The sequence below is a fragment of the Natrix helvetica genome (genome assembly GCF_964273705.1).
Source record: "Natrix helvetica genome assembly, chromosome: 1".
NCBI classification, from domain to species: Eukaryota; Metazoa; Chordata; class Lepidosauria; order Squamata; family Natricidae; genus Natrix; species Natrix helvetica.
In genome coordinates, this window is record NC_138548.1 from 206,625,922 (window position 1) to 206,647,234 (window position 21,313).

Genomic DNA, 21,313 nt, shown 5'->3' on the forward strand with positions numbered 1-21,313 from the left:
TTCCCTCCACTAATTTTGATGGCATCAATTGCCATCATAAGTTGAAAAGATGCAGTGAGGTAGCTGGATCTTCCAGAAGCTCCAACCTCTACATGTTCCATTCAGACATGAGAACATTACCATAATAGGTCATTCCAAGCCTATCAGGAATAAGCTGGCCTGAAAATGCCCCCCCCCCCCCCCCCAAGGAAACAGCATATTCTGAGATTAGACTATTTCAGGTATGCTTGATGTTGACCTCAAGCATTTTACATACTGCTGCTTGCCGGAGCATGTCCATTTTCATTCTGCATTCTGTCTTCTAGCTTCTTCAGATCAGAATAGTATCCATATCGGATAGTCTTCAGATCTGGTATCAGATCAGACCGTAGCTGTAACAGGCTGATGAGCAACAAGAAGTCAAGGAGTGTATCTTGAGGACATTGTGTCTCTTATTCAATCACAGTGAGGCAAGGGAATCAGCAATCTGCGTAGCTCACCCTGTTGCCCTTTTGACAGGATATCCTGTGTGTCAAGCGCTCCTGGCAGTTGCCTACCCAAACTTGTTTGGAAACTGCTTCGAGCAGAGAAGGTCCTTTTTGTGGCCTCCCGGTTGAAAAAGAATATCTCAAATATTGACAAGCAACATATTGGTGACCCATTGCTCCAAACTAGAGATCAGTTAGCTTTTCCAATGCTGCATAAAATGCCTTTGGCTGTTTTCTTTGCACTCGCTTTGCACTCATAAAGATTGGTATCTGGATAGACTCCAAGTAATGGGGATATAACGAGCAGTGATCACTGCAAAATCATGTCACAAACGCTGCCAATTTCACATCGAAGTGTTAGGATAGAGAGCCCAACCGTAGCCAGATCTTACTGCAGGGTCGATGCTTTAGGATGTGGTTTTTAATATATATTTTTTTACAATTTTCCTTTTTGGATTTTTTTTTTAAAACTCAGAGTTGGCTGGCAGCTGGTTGCACTTACAAATTCAATACATAAATGCATGTCCAATATTTGCATCATGCTATGCATTCTGCATGCTTCCAAGCTTTCAGAACATTATTCAGACCCAGAGCAGCATTCCCCGATATTTCAATCACGTAAAGTGTTTGTTAATATTAAAATAAGCATCCTGGGAAATTCTTGGAATTGGAGTCTCGACATTTCTAGCAGGTATCAAGGCAAACACATCAGCCTTTCCCAACCTGATGCCTGCTAGAAATGTTGAAACTGCAACTCTTGAGAATTTCCCAGGATACTTATTTTAATCAGCTAGACTGGGGAATTCTGGAAGTTGTAGCTCCTATACATTCCTGTCTCAATTAAGTGGCGTAACTTTATGACGGGAATGAAACACATGCTTAGGAGTTGTCTTGCCTCAATATGACTCACCAATGTGATTTCATTGCTCGTAATGCCTGAAGGAAGAATCATACCAAAATAGGATCAGATCAGGAGCGATGTGAGAGCCGGGCCCCCAGGTGTGGTCGCGAGCAGAAGGGGCGGAAGGGAGGAGGAGGGGGAGGATACTATTCCTATACAGGGCTCTTTAATTCCAACAATCGCAGGGAGGGGCAGATACGAGGACAGTTTAAGAACTTACAGTCGGTTGGGAGACCGTGGTTGCTGGTTACACCCGGTCGCTTGTACCAACCCCCGCGTTCTAGGTGGTCAAGAGTCACAGACCCAAGGCCTAAGGCTGTTGTTATGCAATGCGAGGTCTGTTGTTAACAAGGCCCCCCTCATTCACGATCTAATTTTAGAGGGGGAGCCGGACCTCGCGGGAATAACGGAGACCTGGTTGGGCCACGAGGGAGGTCTTCCCCTCGTGGAAATGTGCCCACCAGGATACCGAGCATTTCACCAGCCCCGGGCCCAGGGAAGGGGCGGCGGGGTGGCAGCAATTATTCGGGAGGACTTAGAGCCGAGGGAGTCTACTGTGCCACAGACGTCCGGATGTGAAACCCTTGTTGTGAAATGGGGGCCTGGGAGACAGTTGGGCCTGCTGATAGTATACCTGGCTCCTCGCTATACATCAGCGGCCCTGCCTGAACTACTCGAGCTGATCGCATCGGTGGCGGTTGAGACCCCCAAACTTTTAGTGATGGGGGATTTTAACCTGCCGTCGGTGGGAGAAGCATCAGAGGGGGTTCGGGAGTTCATGGCTTCCATGACAGCCATGGACCTGACTCAAATGATTCAGGGCCCAACACACGAGGGAGGACACACTCTGGATCTTGTTTTTGTCTCTGGCCAGTGGCTGAGTGATCTGGGAGGAGGGGACTTAACCATCACTCCCCTGTCATGGTCAGATCACTCACTCCTTCGTCTTGACTTCCCTGGTGCTACCTTCCGCCGCGGGGAGGCGGAACCGGAAAGTTCCAGATGGTTCTGCCCCAGGCGCCTGATGGAACCTGATAGGTTCCAGACGGAGCTTGGGCCACCTCCTGTAACCTTGACCCGCCCCCGGGTAGGGGACCTGGTGGTTGCGTGGAATAATGCAACTACCGGGGCCTTGAACCGGATGGCGCCTTTGCGGCCTCTCCGGCGGCAACAATCCACCCTAGCCCCTTGGTTTACCGAGGAGCTGAGGGTGATGAAATGCCGCAAGAGACGTCTAGAGAGTCGTTGGAGATCCTCTCGCTCCGAATTTGATCGAACACAGGTACGAGCCCATTTAAGGACGTACCTTGTGGCATTGAGAGCGGCCAAACGTCAATATTGTGCCACTCTCATTGCGTCCGCGGAGAACCGCCCTGCCGCCCTGTTTCGGGTGTCCCGCTCCCTCTTGTTTCAGAGGCCGCGGGAGGCCCCTTTACAGGGCAGGGCAGAGGAATTTGGTAAATATCTGCAGGATAAAATCGCTCAAATCCGGAGAGACTGGGTTCCAGTCAGTGGTCCAGTGGAGACGCCCATGGCGAGTCTTGAGGTTTCGATCTGGGAGGAGTTTGACTTGGTTGCCATCGAGGATTTGGACAGATTGCGTGGACGACTGCGACCCACCACATGTTTATTGGACCCGTGTCCCTCCTGGCTTGTACTGGCATCCTGGGAGGTTACACGAGACTGGCTCCTGGGCCTAGTGAATGCTTCGTTGGGCGAGGGGTCTCTCCCGGCCGCCTTGAAAGAGGCAGTGGTGAGACCCTTGCTCAAGAAGCCTTCCCTGGACCCTTTGGAGCTGGCCAATTATCGTCCTGTCTCCAACCTTCCCTTTTTGGCGAAGGTTGTAGAGAGTGTGGTGGCCCACCAGTTCCCATGACATCTGGAGGAAAATGATTATCTAGACCCGCGCCAGTCCGGCTTCCGCCCCGGTCACAGCAAGGAGACGGCCTTGGTCGCGTTGGTGGATGATCTCTGGAGGGCCAGAGATAGAGGTTGTTCCTCTATCCTGGTCCTATTAGACCTCTCGGCGGCTTTTGATACCATCGACCATGGTATCCTGCTGCGCCGGCTGGAGGGGTTGGGGGTCCGGGGCACCGTCTTGCGGTGGTTCGGCTCCTTCCTTTCTGACCGGACGCAGCGTGTGTTGACAGGAGAAGAGAGGTCGACCCTACGCCCCCTTACTTGTGGGGTGCCACAGGGGTCGGTCCTCTCGCCACTCCTGTTCAACACATATATGAAGCCGCTGGGTGAGATCATCCGTGGTTTCGGGGTGGGATACCATCTGTACGCTGATGATACTCAGCTGTACTTTTCCACCCCGAACCACCCCAACGAGGCCATCGAAGTGATGTCCCGGTGTGTGGAAGCCGTACGGATCTGGATGGATGACAACCGACTCAAGCTCAACCCTTCCAAGACGGAGTGGCTGTGGGTACCAGCCCCCCGGTTCAGCCAATTAATTCCATCATTGGCCATTGGGGGCATTCATCTTGCCCCCGTGGAGCGGGCGCGCAATTTGGGCGTCCTCCTGGATGCCCGGCTGTCCATGGATGACCATGTGACAGCCGTGGCAAGGGGGGCGTTCCACCAGGTTCGCCTGGTGCGCCAATTGCGCCCCCTACTGGACCGGGATGCCTTGCGCACAGTCACTCATGCGCTGGTGACGTCTCGCTTGGACTACTGTAACGCTCTCTACATGGGGCTTCCCTTGAAATGCACCCGGAGGCTGCAGTTGGTCCAGAACGCAGCCGCGCGGGTAATTATGGGGAGTACTAGGTACTCCCATGTGACACCGTTCCTGCGCGAGCTGCACTGGCTTCCTGTGGTCTATCGGGTGCGTTTCAAGGTTTTGATAACTATCTTTAAAGCGCTCCATGGCTTAGGACCTAGTTACTTGCGGGATCGTATTCTGCCCCATACATCCCTGCGACCAATTCGCTCGCACAGAGAGGGGCTCCTCCAGGTGCCGTCCGCTAGACAATGTCGTGGGGCGGCGCCTAGGAGTAGAGCCTTCTCTGTGGCGGGCCCAGCCCTGTGGAATGACCTCCCTCCGGATATTAGGAATACTTCTGACCTCCGCTCCTTCCGTATTAAGCTTAAGACCCACCTATTCCAAGCAGCTGGCCTGGCTCAACTTTGATCTAACCATATCGCTCCTGACGGGGTTTTAACTGGGTATTTTAATTATATTTAATTTCTAGGGGTTTTATATACTGTTTTTAATTGTTTTTATCAATCGACCTCCTCCTTGTGTATGTTTCAGTGTATGTCTTTGCTATATGTTTGTTTGTTTACATATTTATTTCGTATGTTTCGTTGTACGCCACCCCGAGTCCTTCGGGAGAGGGTGCGGCTAAGAAATAAATATATTATTATTATTATTATCAGTTTGTCGGTCCGTTCTTTGGCTGATTTCAAGGCAAGTATGAACTGATCAGAGATCTCTCCTGATCCTGCAGTCCTGTCAGAATTAGATTCCTATCTAAAGAAGAGGAAATTTCCCATTGATTCCATGAAGAACATTTCCTTTCAATGCAAGTACTGTAGGTAAAACAGCAAGAATCACAGCAATCCAACTTTTTTTTTTTTAATCCCAGCTGGGGTTTTCAACTAAGCAAAGCCATTTTTCATATTAAGTGAACACATATAATTCGACTTGTGGTGACCTTTCCTAAGGTTCAACCTAAATAATACAGGAAAAAATAGTTTGTTTTTCTCTTTGCTTCTTCGTACAGGTGTTTTTCATGGGCAAGATCTTCATGCCTTATTTCATATTTCTGGTAAAGAATCAGAACAGGAAAAACAAAATATGTGCAGCTATTCTGTTACTAAATTTGCAGTATAATCTTGGGCGTCACGTGGCGTGGAAGATTAGGGACAACACATATCCTGTAGGTTGCCCACAACAGATTTAGTACTAGATTTTTTTTTTGCATATGCAGCATTGGTCATTAGGGAAGATGTAAGTCAAGTAAGTAACTGTGAGAGGGATCTTGGAATCCTAGTGGACAACCATTTAAATATGAGCCAGCAGTGTGCAGCAGCTGCCAAAAAAGCCAACACAGTTCTAGGCTGCATAAACAGAGGGATAGAATCAAGATCACGTGAAGTGTTAACACCACTTTATAATGCCTTGGTAAGGCCACAATTGGAATACTGCATCCAGTTTTGGTCACCACAATGTAAAAAAAATGTGGAGACGGTTGCAGGAACTGGGTATGTCTAGTTTAATGAAAAGAAGGAGTAGGGGAGACATGATAGCAGTGTTCCAATATCTCAGGGGTTGCCATAGAGAAGTGGGAGACAACCTATTATCCAAAGGACCTGAGGGCAGGACCAGAAACTAATCAAGGAGAGAAGCAACCTAGAACTGAGGAGAAATTTCCTGACAGTTAGAATAATTAATCAGTGGAACAACTTGCCTCCAGAAGTTGTGAATGCTCCAACATGGGAAGTTTTAAAGAAGATGATGGATAACAGTTTGTCTGAAGTGGTATAGGGTTTCCTGCCTAGGCAGAGGGTTGGACTAGAAGACCTCCAAGGTCCCTTCCAGCTCTATTATTCTAGTCTAACATTTGAAGTCTGGGGGAGGGATTCAAGATTGGTCAAAAACTAATTGTTGAAAGTTGCAGGCCACTGCATCTATTGGGCACAAGGTTGGAGAAGGAGAGATTTTTGTCTTCCCAACATCAGACAGGATTAAACGTGATTTAAAAACTTGATATTTTTGATCACACCAAACCTAGATGTGATCCACCTGATTACCTTAACCTTGGCAACAGTAGCATTTCTTCTAAACAAGAGGACCATTCCCTATAGTTACCACATTTCACCTTGCTACAGAAAAATAAGCACCCATCTCTTTATAAACTTTCCCAGTCTCTGTAGAAACCACTGAGGTCAGTTTATAGGCAGGCCAGCTCTTGTATGCTTTCTTATATGCCTGCTTATAGAGGAATCATCTTTAAGATGATCTTGGGGTATAGCAACGTGGTGATCTTCACTGGAGAATTAATGCTGAAAAGAAGGATAACATCAGTGATCTCTTAACACCTTCTGAGCCAAATGTTGCCTGTTCCTGAGCATTCAGATAAGACTTTATGCTAAATCGTCCCGCCATCTAGTGTCCAGTGCTAATTTTGCATCTACTTGCAACATCACTTTGCATAGAATTGTCCCAGAGGTACTTTTCAAGAAGCAACTGGACTTTCTTTGTTTTTCCTTGAAGACGTTTCACTTTTCTTATCCAAGAAGCTTCTTTAGTTCTGAAGAAGAGTGTGAAAAAGCATATTTGGGACAACGTGATCTGGATGACAGAATCTCCATAGACATTTACATTTTTGCATAGAGTTGTTCTCTAGCAATGCAGGACTTTCTGTTCCACATGGACTATTTTAGATCATTTTAGTTATAATTTAGGAATGTTTTTAACATTCACAAAAAAGAAATCTCAGGTTCTTTTTAGCCCGATGTGTGCCTCTCTTGTCTATATGAGAGAGTGCATACACAAATCAATGCACATACTTTACAAGTATGTAAAAGCATTTTCAACAATAAAAATCCATACATCTTTCAGACAAATTACACCCAGTTTTATTTTCCTTTTTAGTGAGAATTTGCAAAACAAAGTCCAAGACCTTAAAATCAGTAGCATCTTAAGAAGAAATCCTGAGATAATTAACATGGTTTTTCTTCCTAATTATATACCTTTGGTTTTATTTCAGTGGTAATAGTGTGGGTGTGTGCGTGCAAATCCCACTCATAAATCTCCTAAATCACCCAGAGACACTAAACAAGTTTGACTGTGACTCAAGATAAAATTCAAATATAATTGGATTTGGCATTACATGTGCAAGGAATTTGGCTACATAGCTTAATTGATCACTCTGTAAGCATGAGCCAGGAGTGTGAGGCAACAGTTGTTAAGACTAATGCAGTCTTAGGCTGCGTTATGTCAGTTCCAACTCAGAAGAAGTGATTGGTTGGTCCTACACGGCATTATTCAACTTGCAGCAGGAATAGTGAACCTAATTCTGGATGCTGCATTTTAAAGATCCTGGCATAACTGAAGGAAGTCAACCAGGATAAGGAGGGTGATGTGAGAATCAGATGAAATGGGGCTTGGTTGAAAGAGCAGGGTGAGTTTCATCCAGAGGTGGTATTCAGTTCTGGAGAACCGGTAGCGGAAAATTTGAGTAGTTCAGAGAACCAGTAAATATTACCTCCGCCACCATCTATTCTCTGCCTCCCGAGTCCCAGCTGATCAGGAGGAAATGGGGTAACTTTGCAGTAACCTTCCCCTGGAGTGGGTAGGGAATGGGGATTTTGCAATATCCTTCCCCTGCCATGCCCACCAAGCCACGCCCACAGAACCGGTGATTAAAAAAAATTGAATCCCACCACTGGTTTCATCCTGCAGAAAAGAAGAATGAATAGCAATACCAGGTCTGAATTTCAAATATCCCAAAGGTCATGTAGATATGAATATCTATTTTCCCCAAAACGCAAGATTAAAACCTGAGGGTTAAACATGACCTAGAAACAGATTTCAGCTAACCTGATGTGGAATTGAAATCTGCTTTCTTAATAACAAGAATGCTTGACGGGACCTCAGGCTGTTACTGTAGCACTGACAAAAGAAAATAATAAATATTCAGAGTGCTCTCTCTTCATTTAGACTGACGTTATTTGCAGTTTCTGTCTTGGCGAGCGTGTTGCATGATTTTCTGCTCCCTTTGCCTCCTGCCAACTTTTTTTAAAATGTCATATTGAAATGAGAGATGAAACACGATTTAAGGATAGCTTGTACAAGCTGCAGTGAATTGTTGTTCTTAATAATAAAAACAAGAACTTCAAATAAATATTAGTTGCACCTTTCCTCCCCTCCTGTCTTTGCTTATCTCTCACGGTGTACAAAAATTCTTATAAAAATTCACAAATGGCAAAGTACTTATTGGCCGGAAATAATCTCTTTTCCGAAGAGTGGATTTCAGATTTGTATTTGTGCCTGCCTGTAAATTACTTCCATACCCAATAGAGCTGAAATAACGTGCTTATTAATTTTGTCATCAGAAATACAGTTTCAAAAAAGAACCTGGCAACCTCACAGCATTACTTAAAGCCAGGGCAATAATATCCTCGTTTTTATGGATAGAGGAAGCGAAGCTGAGCGATCAGAGCCTGCCCAGTAGTCTTAAGCCTCCTTGATCAGGAGCCAGGGCTGATACCTATAAAGCTCTGCTGGCTGGTTATGGGGCAATATGGCCCAGCCCTATGGAAATTACACATATCCACTCACGGGCATCAGAGGAGGCCACTTCAAAGATTTGCTGAGTGATACATGCCTGGGAATTCCCTGTAGCCACTTCCCACGCCTTTCAGCACCTTGTCGATGGTTTTATAGCAACATAGCCTAGCCCTGATATGGCAAGTTGCGTGATCTTCCTTGGGAAGAGTTACTTCATTGAGACCAAGTCAAAGTAGGGTTCTTAGAGAATATTAACAACAAGCGGGGGAAGATGGGTTTCCTGTCTTTCCTTTGATAACTCAAGTGTGTTCTTAGGCCAGGGGTGTCCAAACTTGGGAACTTTAAGACTTGTGGACTTCAACTCCCAGAATTCCCCAGCCAGCATGACTGGCTGGGGAATTCTGGGAGTTGAAGTCCACAAGTCTTAAAGTTCCCAAGTTTGGACACCCCTGTCTTAGGCCAAAGTAAGAGCTTCTGCTCCATTGCTGTTTTCTTTGACTAAAACAGGTTTTGAAATCCCCTTGCCTGTGGTTGCTGCTCTGATTCCACTTTGAAATCAGTGGTACTTCCTACTATAGTATGTTACACTTGCTGGTGCTCTTTTCCAGACAGCTTCTCTTGAATATGGAAAGTAAGTTGCTGTTGATATTTGCAGTACCTTTCCTTGTTGGGAAAGATACTGCAATATCAACAGCACCTTACTTTCAACAGCAAGATACTTTCAATCACCTTGTTGTGTGATTGAACGTGATATTATTTTTCAAAACCAGCAAACAAGTTGTTGTTAGGGTTCCTGAATAGCATCCTCAATCAAAGAAGGCTAGAGATTCCTCAAAGTTCAGATTTATTAGAGAAGCCATATTGGCACATCTGGGGAAACCCGAATCTGAAAGCTTCCAGGTTTTCCCCACCCAATTGAAAGTTCAAGACCCTGCCCCAGCACCCACATGTCCATCACATGGCCCAATCAGCCACTGTCACGAAGGAAGATTCCTCCCATCCACGTCAGTACAGGTGCAGGGACAAAATGACCTTGACTCTCTTGAGAAGGAATGTTATTTTGGCTACATATCTGCCATGCTCCATACAATCCCCCCCTCCCGGTTTCCCACAGTAGAATATGTTTGAATATGTGGCAGGCTTGAGGACCAATACAAAGATGGCTTCCAAGCCCGACAGTTGTATTTTAGCAGAAAGTGTGTGAGATACTTGTTTGAAAGTTGCTAAGGGCAGCTATTTCATAGTTTCATTCATGAACAAGCTTTGAAAGATGGCAATCAAAGATCAGCCTTTCATCAGCCGTGTTCAGTGTTTCATATACCTAGCAATCTTCTCTTCCTCTTGTTGCAATGTGGATGTAGTTATGACTGTAGCTGTAGTTTTATTATGTTCCCCCCTGCTCCACTTCATAAATCTATTTCATCCCTGTAATCATATACAAGACATATAGATAGCTTTTAGGGAAAATAGATGTGTGATTTAATTAAAAATAAATTAGTTTTGCTATTTTTTCCCTTTGCCTTGACCAAGCATGATCCAGGACTAGAAAGAAGTGATACATTCCTGACTTAATGACACACTTGGTGGAAGACTACTAATTCAGAAAATAGTAAATGACTGGGGTTTGATACAGGTTTTGATGGACAGAATTAGTTGGTAGAATGTCTGCTTTTGTCTTCTTTGCTGGGTTTTGTCTGTATTATCCCTAGGAAATTGTGGGGGTTCTCTGCTGGTCATTTAGAGCAGGGGTCTCCAACCTTGGCAATTTTAAGACTTGTGGACTTCAACTCCCAGAATTAGCTGAGGTATTCTGGGAGTTGAAGTCCACAAGTCTTAAAGTTGCCAAGGTTGGAGACCCCTGATTTAAACAACCCTGAGATGAAACGAGAGGGGGGGAGGGGGGAGGACTTCTGTAAGGCAGCTTCCTGCAGTTATCAGGGAAACAGAGGAACATGCAGTACATCTGTGAATGATGCCTTTTGAGGATAAAGACATAAAATCTTCACATCTACCACAATCTTTTTTTTCCCTCAGGAAGATCTGCCAGTTATTTCTAGAAACGCCTTCTTACTTTATTTACCTGTTAAGATGTACATCCCACCTGTGGGGATCTCAGTGGATTTAATGAAAAGATCTTCCCTTATGTTTGAATCCAGTCAAATGTTTTTGGGTGCATTTGAATCCATTTTCAGGAGCCACCAAATTGGAGAATTAGAGATGAGTTACCATAGCTAGCCTTTGATGCTTCATTGTAGTTACCAGCTGCGTTTTTGTTCAACAGGTGCTGTAGCAAGTATGGTTGTGAAGCAGAAGCTGGCAGAAGTCATCCTGAAAAAGCAACAAGCTGCTCTGGAAAGGACTAATGCTCCCATCATGCCATACAGGTAATCTAGTTCTAGAAATACATTGGCAAAACTCACATGCTGGAACATCAACAGACTTCTTAATGTCGCCTTAAGAATTGGTCTTGCTACAGTTTCCATCATCCCACAACCTCCATGACCAATACAGCTTGCAGAAATGATGAGGGAATAGAAGGGGAACTCATAAAACCTGCAGATGACACTAAGGTGGCAGGAATAACTCAACACCCCAGAAGACATGCTCAGGATCATAAAAGATCTTGACAGATTTGAACAAGGGGCCCTATCCAACAACATGAAATTTAATGAGGAGAAATGCAGGATTTTACACCTAGGCAGGGAAAACCAAAGGTGCAAGTACAAATTAAGCAACACCTGGCTCCAAAACAGTAACTGTGAGAGGGATCTTGGAGTCCCGCTGGACGATCACTTAAACATGAGCCAGCAGTGTGCTACAGCAGCCAAAAAGGCTAATACAATCCTTGGTTGCATAAAGAAAGGCATAGAATCAAAATCATGTGTTGTATTAGTACCACTCTATAAAGCCTTAGTAAGGCCACACCTGGAATACTGCATCCAGTTTTGGTTACCACTTTGCAAAAAAGATGTTGAAAGTTGTGGAAAAAAACGAGAGCACCTAAGATGATTAATGACCTGGAGACTAAAACGTATGAAGAATGGTTGCAAGAATTGGATATGACCACTCTAGAGAAAAGAAGGACTAGGGGAGGATATGATAGCAATATCCCGGTATTTGAGGAGCTGCCACAAAGAGGAGGGTGGGTGGTCAACCTATTTTCCAAAGCACCCGAAGACAGGACAAGAAACAATGGGTGGAAACTAATCAAGGAGAGAAGCAACCTGGAATTAAGAAGAAACTTCCTAACAGTGAGAACAATTAACCAGTGAACAGTTGGCCTTCAGAAGTTGTGGGTGCTTCATCACTGGAGGCTTTTAAGAAAAGACTGGATAGCCACCTATCTGAAATGGTATAGGGTCTCCTGCTTGAGCAGGACAAAAAGACCTCCAAAAAGATCTTCCAGCTAAATTCTGATTCTGAGATTCTTATTAGAAAGACTTTTAGGATGTAAAAGATGGGATGGTTGACTGATTAGGTTGATGCTGTACCCTGCATTGCACCCCAATTTAATCAAAGGGAGATGTCTTTGAGTTATCCATGAGAGATGTCACCCTAACCTAAACTGATAACATTAATCTGGTTGGGATGGCCCTCTCCAGTGCTGGCTGCAACTTGACTTTCTTGCATACTTGCCTCGTTTACTTTACCACCTTACATATTTTTAGAAGCACTATAGTCCACTTTGTTTTGCAGTTCTGTAACCTGCCTTTACTGTTTCATGGATGTGTCCTCTGTGAAAGAGAACATGAGCCTGTTAATAGCCCTGGGATCTTTTATCTGTGTGGGTTGAATTACATCCCCAGGTAGATCTTTTGCAGCTAAGATCATTTCTCTGCTTGCATTGTCCAGGACTAGTTACACACCAGTGTCCTGTTTTCTTCTCTATTGTTACACCCTTGCTAAAGTCCTTGACTTAGTTCCAGACACGGCACTTTGGGTGTTGCTATAAAGGGAGAAGCTACTCAGCCCTGCTGACTTTTACTGGCTTTAGTTTCCTGTTTGGGGGGGGGGGGGGCTGGACAGGCGTGGAAAAAAAGCTTCCTTCTGAGCAATATTTTTGTTCAGGATGGGGAATGCTTCTTTAAATGCACACAAGCACACATATCCTGTAACAAAAGAGGCAGTTTGATAACACCCCTTTCAATCAAAAGCAAACTAGATGTGTTGGAGTAGGACTCCAGTCATCCCCAACCACATTGTAGGAGGCCAGGATAACTTATGGTTAAGCTGTGGTTTTGTGCAGACCAAGGCAAGAGTTGGTCTTGCTGAAGTGGGGCTTGATCCTCGAAAACACCAGTCAACCAGCTGGATGGTGCTTGTCCAAATTTTCATTGGTTCTGGAGAACAGGGATACAGCGAATAGTTTGGATGTAAGGTTGGCTGGAAAGCACGTCACGTGTGCTTCCAAAAATGGCCACCATGGAGGGGAGGACAAGCAACTTCTCAGAATAGCTACAAGAGTTGTCATAGCCAACCACAAAATACTAGGAAGCTGGTTGTCATCCCCTCAAGAATGCCCCCTAAGCCTAGCTTACCTCCTCTTTTTCATTAATAATCATATCTCTGTATAAGATTATGTTAGGGTCTTTGTAGGCACTAAGCAGTCCCATAATGCAGGATCCTAAAATAAGTCTGCAAGGACTTTGAGTGTACACAGTGTATAAGTGCCAGTTTGATGCAGTTCTAAAAGGCACCAAGGCCAGAACCAAGAGAACACAAGTCTAGACCTGCCTTAGGCACAAAACCAGCTGGGTGACTTGAGGCCTGTCACACACTCCGGAAAAAAAGGCAATGGCCGTTTGATAGAGGTGATAAGTGAGTAACACTTTTATGTAAACCTTTGGGAGGTTCTGGGCTGGCCTTGGGTGTCAGGCCCAGAAGTTAATCCAGCCTTGCTTCAGTGGTGGTTACGGATCCCGTTCCAACCAATACGGTTGGAACGGGCCCAACGTCACCCACATGGATGCGTGCGGTGTGCGCATACGTCGTACTTGCCTGTGACACTTCTGCAAGCCTCCGCAACGCTCCAGCAGCTCGGCCGAGCGTTGTGCAGGTGCTGTACGCGCCATGCATGTGCGTGGAAGCGCCAAAGGCTTAAAGGACAGGTAAGGAGCTCGGGCGGGCGGGTGGGCCCTCTGGAGCACCATACCGGAACGGTACCCGGTGCTCCAGGCAGACTCCGGTACGCCCGTACTGGGGCGTACCGCCTGCAACCCACCACTGCCTTGCTTCCAAACAAAGCACTTGGGTGCAGCTATTTAATTATTGTAAAGACTATTTCTAGGGCCAATGTGGGGTGCAGGCAGGGGTGGGCTTCAAAACATTTAGCAAGGGGTTCTCTGCCCAGTTGCTGGGTGGATGTGGCCATGGTGGGCGTGGCCTCGCAGGCCTCCTGCATCACGCGGCTGGGGGCCTTTTGTCCTCCTCGGGCTCAGGAGGGGGAAAACGGCCTCCTAAAGCTCCGGAGTCCCTCTGGAGACCAGAAACGGGCCTGTTTCCAGCCTTCCCGAACTTCCAGTAGACTTGTTTTTTGCCCTCCCCGCGGCCTGCACTTACCTGCATTAAAAACAGGGGTGGGGCCAGCCAGGAGTTGGATTTGGGGGTTCTCCGAACTGCACAGAATCTTAGCTAGAGGTTCTCCCAAACCCCTACAGGTCCGACATGGTCTGTATGTAGGGATTCCTTATTGCAGTCAAAAGGCTAAGGCTAAGGGGGAGAGAGGGAGAGAGGCAATCTAAACACTAATTGTAAAAATGATGAAAGAGATACAGCAGATTGAAAGTTTCTTTTGTGCCCCCTCTTCCCTGGATGGGAAAATTTGACTGGGTTTCCAAAGAACAAAGGAAGTGGGGGGGGAACCCCACCTTGCACAATCCTACAGATACTGAACATTCCCCCAAACCAAGATGCAGGACCTTTATTTCAGAAGACAGCGACCTTATAATTCTGTTTCTGTTTGTTTCTGTTTATTTGGATTTATATGCCGCCCTTCTCCAAAAGGACTCAGGGCGGCGTACAACATTAAAAAACACACATCCCAAAAGTTTAAAAGATTATATACATATCCAAAAAAACAACCGAATTTAAAAGACAATACATTTAAAATAAGTTAAAATTAACAGGCCAGGCCGGCTTGCTGGAAAAGCCAACTTTTTAGGGCGCGTCGGAAGGACCCTAATTGGAAATAACCCTGAAAATCCATCACAATACAATTGCTCTTTCGTCCTGCCATCTTTCACATGTTGACCCAGAAGTACCAAACTTAAGTCCTTAAGTCAGAGGTCTTCAAACTTGGCAACTTTAAGACTTGTGGAGTTCAACTCCCAGAATTCTCCAACCAGCTACAAAACTCCGTCTAACTATTCTCCCCACCACCACCATTGTGTGGCGACCCTGAAGACTCCAAGATGGCTTCAGACAGGTTCTCTTCAGGGTTGACATCAGCAGTGAATTATGGGCTGACCCTAGGGAATCTTGGCAAGGAGGTTAGATTTGAACTGTAGACTTCCTAACCTGCAGGCTCATTCCCTTAATCTTTAACTGGCTGACCAATTCCACTCAACGTGTAGTCCTCAATGGAACTGCATCTACATGGAGGAAAGTATGCAGTGGAGTACCCCAAGGCTCTGTTTTAGGCCCAGTACTCTTCAACATCTTCATCAATGATTTGGATGAGGGAATAAATGGGGAACTCATCAAATTTGCAGATGATGCCAAGCTGGCAGGAACAGCCAACACTCCAGAAGATAGGCTTAAGATACAGAAGGATCTTGACAAACTTGAACATTGGGCACTATCTAATAAAATGAAATTCAATGGTGAAAAGAGTAAGGTTCTACATTTAGGCAACACAAACGAAATGCACAGATACAGTATAGGTGGTACCTTGCTCAACAGTAGTAACTGTGAGAGGGATCTTGGAGTCCTAGTGGACAACCATTTAAATATGAGCCAGCAGTGTGCAGCAGCTGCCAAAAAAGCCAACACAGTTCTAGGCTGCATCAACAGAGGGATAGAATCAAGATCACGTGAAGTGTTAATACCACTTTATAATGCCTTGGTAAGGCCACACTTGGAATACTGCATTCAGTTCTGGTCGCCACGATGTAAAAAAGATGTGGAGACTCTAGAAAGAGTGCAGAGAAGAGCAACAAAGATGATTAGGGGACTGGAGACTAAAACATATGAAGAACGGTTGCAGGAACTGGGTATGTTTAGCTTAAGAGAAAGAAGGACTAGGGGAGACATGATAGCATTATTCCAATATCTCAGAGGTTGCCACAAAGAAGAGGGAGTCAAACTATTCTCCAAAGCACCTGAGGGTAGAACAAGAAGCAATGGGTGGAAACTAATCAAGGAGAGAAGCAACTTAGAACTGAGGAGAAATTTCCTGACAGTGAGAACAATTAATCAGTGGAACAGCTTGCCTCCAGAAGTTGTGAATGCCCCAACACTGGAAGTCTTTAAGAAGATGTTGGATAGCTATTTGTCTGAAACGGTATAGGGTTTCCTGCCTAGGCAGGGGGTTGGACTAGAAGACCTCCAAGGTCCCTTCCAACTCTACTATTGTATTGTATTGTATTGTAAATATGAGCCAGCAGTGTGCAGCAGCTGCCAAAAAAGCCAACGCAGTTCTAGGCTACATAAACAGAGGGATAGAATCAAGATCACGGGAAGTGTTAATACCACTTTATAATGCCTTGGTAAGGCCACACTTGGAATACTGCATTCAGTTTTGGTCGCCACAATGTAGAAAAGATGTGGAGACTCTAGAAAGAGTGCAGAGAAAAACAACAAAGATGATTAGGGGACTGGAGACTAAAACATATGAAGAGCGGTTGCAGGAACTGGGTATGTCGAGTGTAATGAAAAGAAGGACTAGGGGAGACATGATAGCAGTGTTCCAATATCTCAGGGGTTGCCACAAAGAAGGGAGTCAAACTATTCTCCAAGGCACCTGAGGGTAGAACAAGAAGCAATGGGTGGAAACTAATCAAGGAAGAAGCAACTTAGAACTGAGGAGAAATTTCCTGACAGTTAGAACAATTAATCAGTGGAACAGCTTCCCTCCAGAAATTGTGAATGCCCCAACGCTGGAAGTCTTTAAGAAGATGTTGGATAGCCATTTGTCTGAAATGGTATAGGGTTTCCTGCCTAGGCAGGGGGTTGGACTAGAAGACCTCCAAGGTCCCTTCCATCTCTGTATTATTGTATTATCATAAGCTGATCTAGGAATGTTACCCACAAATCTCTTTCTCATGTTTTATCCAGGTCTTTAGAGCCAATGGAACATGAAGGCCCACCGAATCCGATGCTCCATACTTTCTTTCCTCCTGTCCCCAACAACTCCAGGAGTTCTCCAGACCACTTTCCATTAAGGAAAACAGGTAAAAGGGTCTTATTTGAGTTACTCTTTGACAATATTGAATTTCCAAGTGATAGTGGAGGGAGGGGGGGGAGAAGTGGAATATCCTTGATGCTCCTCCTACAATAGCAGGAATAACAACATTGCCAGGAAATAATTTTATAGTGTAGAGTTTAATATGATGAACTGCCTGTATCTGTATAATAAACCAGTGTCAAAGGCACAGCTAGTTGCTGGATTGTTCAGAAAAACAAGAGTAAAAGGAAGGAATCCATGAAAATTCACATAAACTTACTTGAAATACGTGCACACTGTTATTTTTCGTGTACCGTATTTTTTGGAATATAAGACGTACCAAGATTTTGAAGAGGCAAATTTAAAAAAAAGTTTTTGCACTCTGCAGACCTCCCAAAAACAGCCCGTTTTTTTGTCAAAAAAAAAAGAGGGCATCATAGCCTTTAGGAGGCTTGTAGAGCGCTCCTGGGGGGCGGGGGGGGGCAAACGTGAGCAAAAAACTGCCCATTTTTCGTTCATTTCTGCCCTCCCCAGCCCCCAGGAGCACTCTGGAAGCCTCCTAAAGGCTATGCAGAGCCATTTTGGTGAAGGGGCAGGGTTTCGGGAAGCAGAAAATGCTGTATTCAGTGTATAAGACGCACCCAGATTTTCAGCCTCTTTTTTGAGGGGAAAAAGGTGCGTCTTATTCTCCGAAAAATACAGTAGGTTTTTTTTTTTTTTTTGTAGTTGAATATCCTAGGAATTAAATTGTGGTTTTTAGAAGGTGACACCATGTGGTGTGTTTTTTTCTTCCTCCTTCCTCCTTGTTTTTTCTTCTTGTGTCATTTTGATTGTAAGCCTGCAGCAGGGCTTCCTTTGGTTTCATCAGTCTTCTAAAAGTGGTTCTGTTTTATTGCTTTTTTCCCCTGAATGTGTATGCTGCTCACAAGAACAGATTTTCTCTAGGATCTCAATGTTTTTGGTAGCAACGGGGTGGGGTGGGGGGAAATCTGAACCATCAAATAATAAAAGACCACTGACTTATTTGTTGTCACACCCTCTTTAACGAAATAAGTCCTTGATGCTTCGTTCAGTAAAGACCAAGGTTCAGCCCCCAACAGTGATAACTGAAAAAATACCAGATTTCAGGGCTAAAAGTAGCTCTCTTAGTCTCCTACAAAAAGATGGCTCCTTGTCAAATCCATTAATGCAGGATCAGATCTTGCATTCAAACATAAACATCTCCCCTTGATTATTCATGGCCATGATGGCATTTCATTGGAATCTCTCACTCTCTACTAATGAAGTGCTAATGAAGGAAAAGATGGTGTGAATGTGCCATCACTGCAGAGGTGCAGCGGTTGTGATATAAACAAAAATGTGAAACACTTGCTCAAGCCAGTGATTTGCAGACGACTTCCTTGGAACAGAAATCTTTCTGGGAAGAGGAAGAAGAATGGGGACAGATAGAAAGAAGCCAAAAACAAAAGGCAGCCTGGGATTACTGCTGTATTACATTGAGATATTAGAGAAATTAAACTGAGGTGTACATGGTCTTTCGTAGAGAATATAATTAATACAACGTTAATTCTGTAACTTTTAATTTCTATTAAACTTACTTTTTGTCCTAGACCAGGGGTATCAAACTTGATTTCTTTGAGGGCTGCATCAGGGTGTGCAGAGTGGGTGTGGCCAGGGTGGGCATGGCCAGCCCAACGTCACTCCTGTCGGGGACATCTGTGGTGGCCTGAGCACTCTACCAGCAAAGATAGGCTCCCAAGCTCTGTTTTCAGCTGCCACTGCCTCCTGCAACCCTTTGCCAGTGGAAACGGAGCGCATACGGCCCTCCCAAGCTCCGTTTTCACTCACAGAGGGTTGCAGGAGGCTGTGGCAACTGAAAATGGAGCTCGGGAGCTATTTTCACTGGCAGCAGTACGGCTGGCTGGTCCTTCGCCATTTCCAGCGTAGCCCCTCAGACCATATCTAAGTACCCCGCAGGCCGGATCCAGCCCCCAGGCCTTGAGTTTGACACTCCTGTCTTAGGCCCTCTACTTGTTGGGATTGGGTCTTTCGCTTACCCCTTGAAAAGGCTAGAATGGTCTTCACCGTATAAAAATCGTTGCATCCTTCAAGCAGTGAAAAGAGAAGTGGAAGCTGGAATGCGGCTCCGATGTTTTCCCATAATTTCATTCAGAGGGCTGTTTTGACCATTCTGTTGGCAATATTTCAACAGGCTTTCCCCTCTCCAACCCAGCATTTTCCCTGAGTTCAGTTGTTTAGTGGGAGATCATTTCTAAACCACCCCGACAGTCAAAAACTAACTCTGTGGTTTGCAATAAGACATTAAATAAATGGGTAAAACATATATAATAAAACCAAATGAAATGCAAAATAAAACCACTGTATATGGCCACAAGGTGACCATTCAAAAACTGAAGCAATACGAATTGACATTAATTTAAAATCCAGGTTGAAAGCCTGAGAACTAAAAAGTAATAGTCGAAGTGCCAAAGTCTCTGGGAAAGACATTGATCCGAAGGACAGAGGAGGCTAAATAAACTGGATGATCTCCCTGAGATCATTTGCATTGCTGTGGTCTTGGATGATGCTCTTCTTAGTGTGCTGGCAAATGCCTTGGTTGATTTTGTGGTGCCAAATGCCTTGAACCACATTCTCTCCCTGCAGTGTCTTGCTAAGCACTGTAAGATGTATCACTGCCGAGCTTCGTGGACTTTTGCTCCAAGCACTTCTGACCCTCTTCTCTGTAATTTTTTTTTTTTTTTTAGCCTCTGAGCCCAACCTGAAGTTGCGCTGTAAAGCTAAAAAGACTGAACGGCGCAAAAACCCACTGACCCGGAAGGAAAGCGCCCCCCCTTCCTTGAAAAGGCGCCCAGCAGAAGCCATTGGTAAGAAGAACCCATACAAGGGACTTTTTCTGGCGTGTGCTCCCCTTGTCGTTAGAATGGGGCAGAGATAGACCATTTGAAATAATTCCTGGGGCAGTGATTTAGCACCCTTGAGGATATGATGGATCTCCGCATAGCAGTCCTTGAGCTTTTAAGCAGTTCATTTGAAGACAAATCTAGAATCATCCTAGATGATTAGGGGACTGGAGACCAAAACATATGAAGAACGGTTTCAGGAACTGGGTATGACTAGTTTAATAGAAAGAAGGACTAGGGGAGACATGATAGCAGTGTTCCAATATCTCAGGGGTTGCCACAAAGAAGAGGGAGTCAAACTATTCTCCAAGGCACCTGAGGGTAGAACAAGAAGCAATGGGTGGAAACTAATCAAGGAGAGAAGCAACTTTGAACTGATGAGAAACTTCCTGACAGTTAGAACAATTAATCAGTGGAACAGCTTGCCTCCAGAAGTTGTGAATGCCCCAACACTGGAAGTCTTTAAGAAGATATTGGATAGCCATTTGTCTGAAACGGTATAAAGTTTCCTGCCTAAGCAGGGGGTTGGACTAGAAGACCTCCAAGGTCCCTTCCAACTCTGCTATTGTATTATTGTATCCCAATTTCAGGGTTAAACTATCTTCCCCAACCAGTTGTGCTGATGCTACAGATTCTGGGATGGCGTCCTTGACCTTCACTCTGCTTGTTCTGCCTGTCCCGTAGTCAAAGCCTTGTGTCCTCTCTCATCACCTACAGATTCATCCCCCAGCAGCAGCAGCACCCCAGTCTCTGGATGCAGTTCACCCAATGACAGCCTGGTGCCAGAACATGGAGCCGCACCAGGTCTTATCCAAGAGGTATGGAACCCATAGGAAAGTAGCCAAGATTACTGATAACCTGGAACCTTAAGAGATGAGGAATGAGCGCCATCAAAAGGCTTACAAATACGTAGCTGCTTACTCAATTGCTTGCAGCTGATCAAAACTTCTAGCCATTGAGTAAAATGGGAAGCAAATTAGCTTCTGCTCTTCAGTCAGAAATTACATGTTAATTTCAATCTGTCTTTATTTTAGAAGGCACTTATTATCAACTGGGGCATAATGGTTTTGGTTCTTCTTTCCATTTTACACTTCTTTATTAAATGTATATCCTGCTCTTACATGGGGGTAGATGACTCACCCATTCAAAGAATCAATCCATATATATATAAAGGCTGGGTGTGTGTGTGTTCCACCATAACTCTGGAATGCCTCAAGCAATTTCAACCAGACTTGGTACACAGATTATTTACTCTCTGGAAAAAAATACTGTCGGCATAAGACACCCCTAACATCCTTCAGGGTGTGTGTTCTGTTAAGATACAACCTGTTGTGCCTTAAAATAGCTTCTACTGTACAGTGCAGTGGAGTTGACATGGTAACGGCTTCATAGTAC

At 44.9% G+C, this 21,313-nt stretch overlaps 1 protein-coding gene across 8 annotated transcripts in view; it reads left to right on the forward strand.

Moving 5' to 3' along the window:
• The window catches only part of HDAC7 (histone deacetylase 7), a 229,121-nt gene that overhangs the window by 161,198 nt on the left and 46,610 nt on the right, over positions 1-21,313 (forward strand). For all 8 annotated transcript variants that reach the window (XM_081938922.1, XM_081938925.1, XM_081938928.1 and 5 more), the window contains 4 exons: positions 10,896-10,998; positions 16,889-17,004; positions 19,763-19,882; positions 20,636-20,736. In XM_081938922.1, the coding sequence (XP_081795048.1) occupies positions 10,896-10,998; positions 16,889-17,004; positions 19,763-19,882; positions 20,636-20,736 (440 nt within the window). The remainder of the gene's footprint in view (positions 1-10,895; positions 10,999-16,888; positions 17,005-19,762; positions 19,883-20,635; positions 20,737-21,313) is intronic.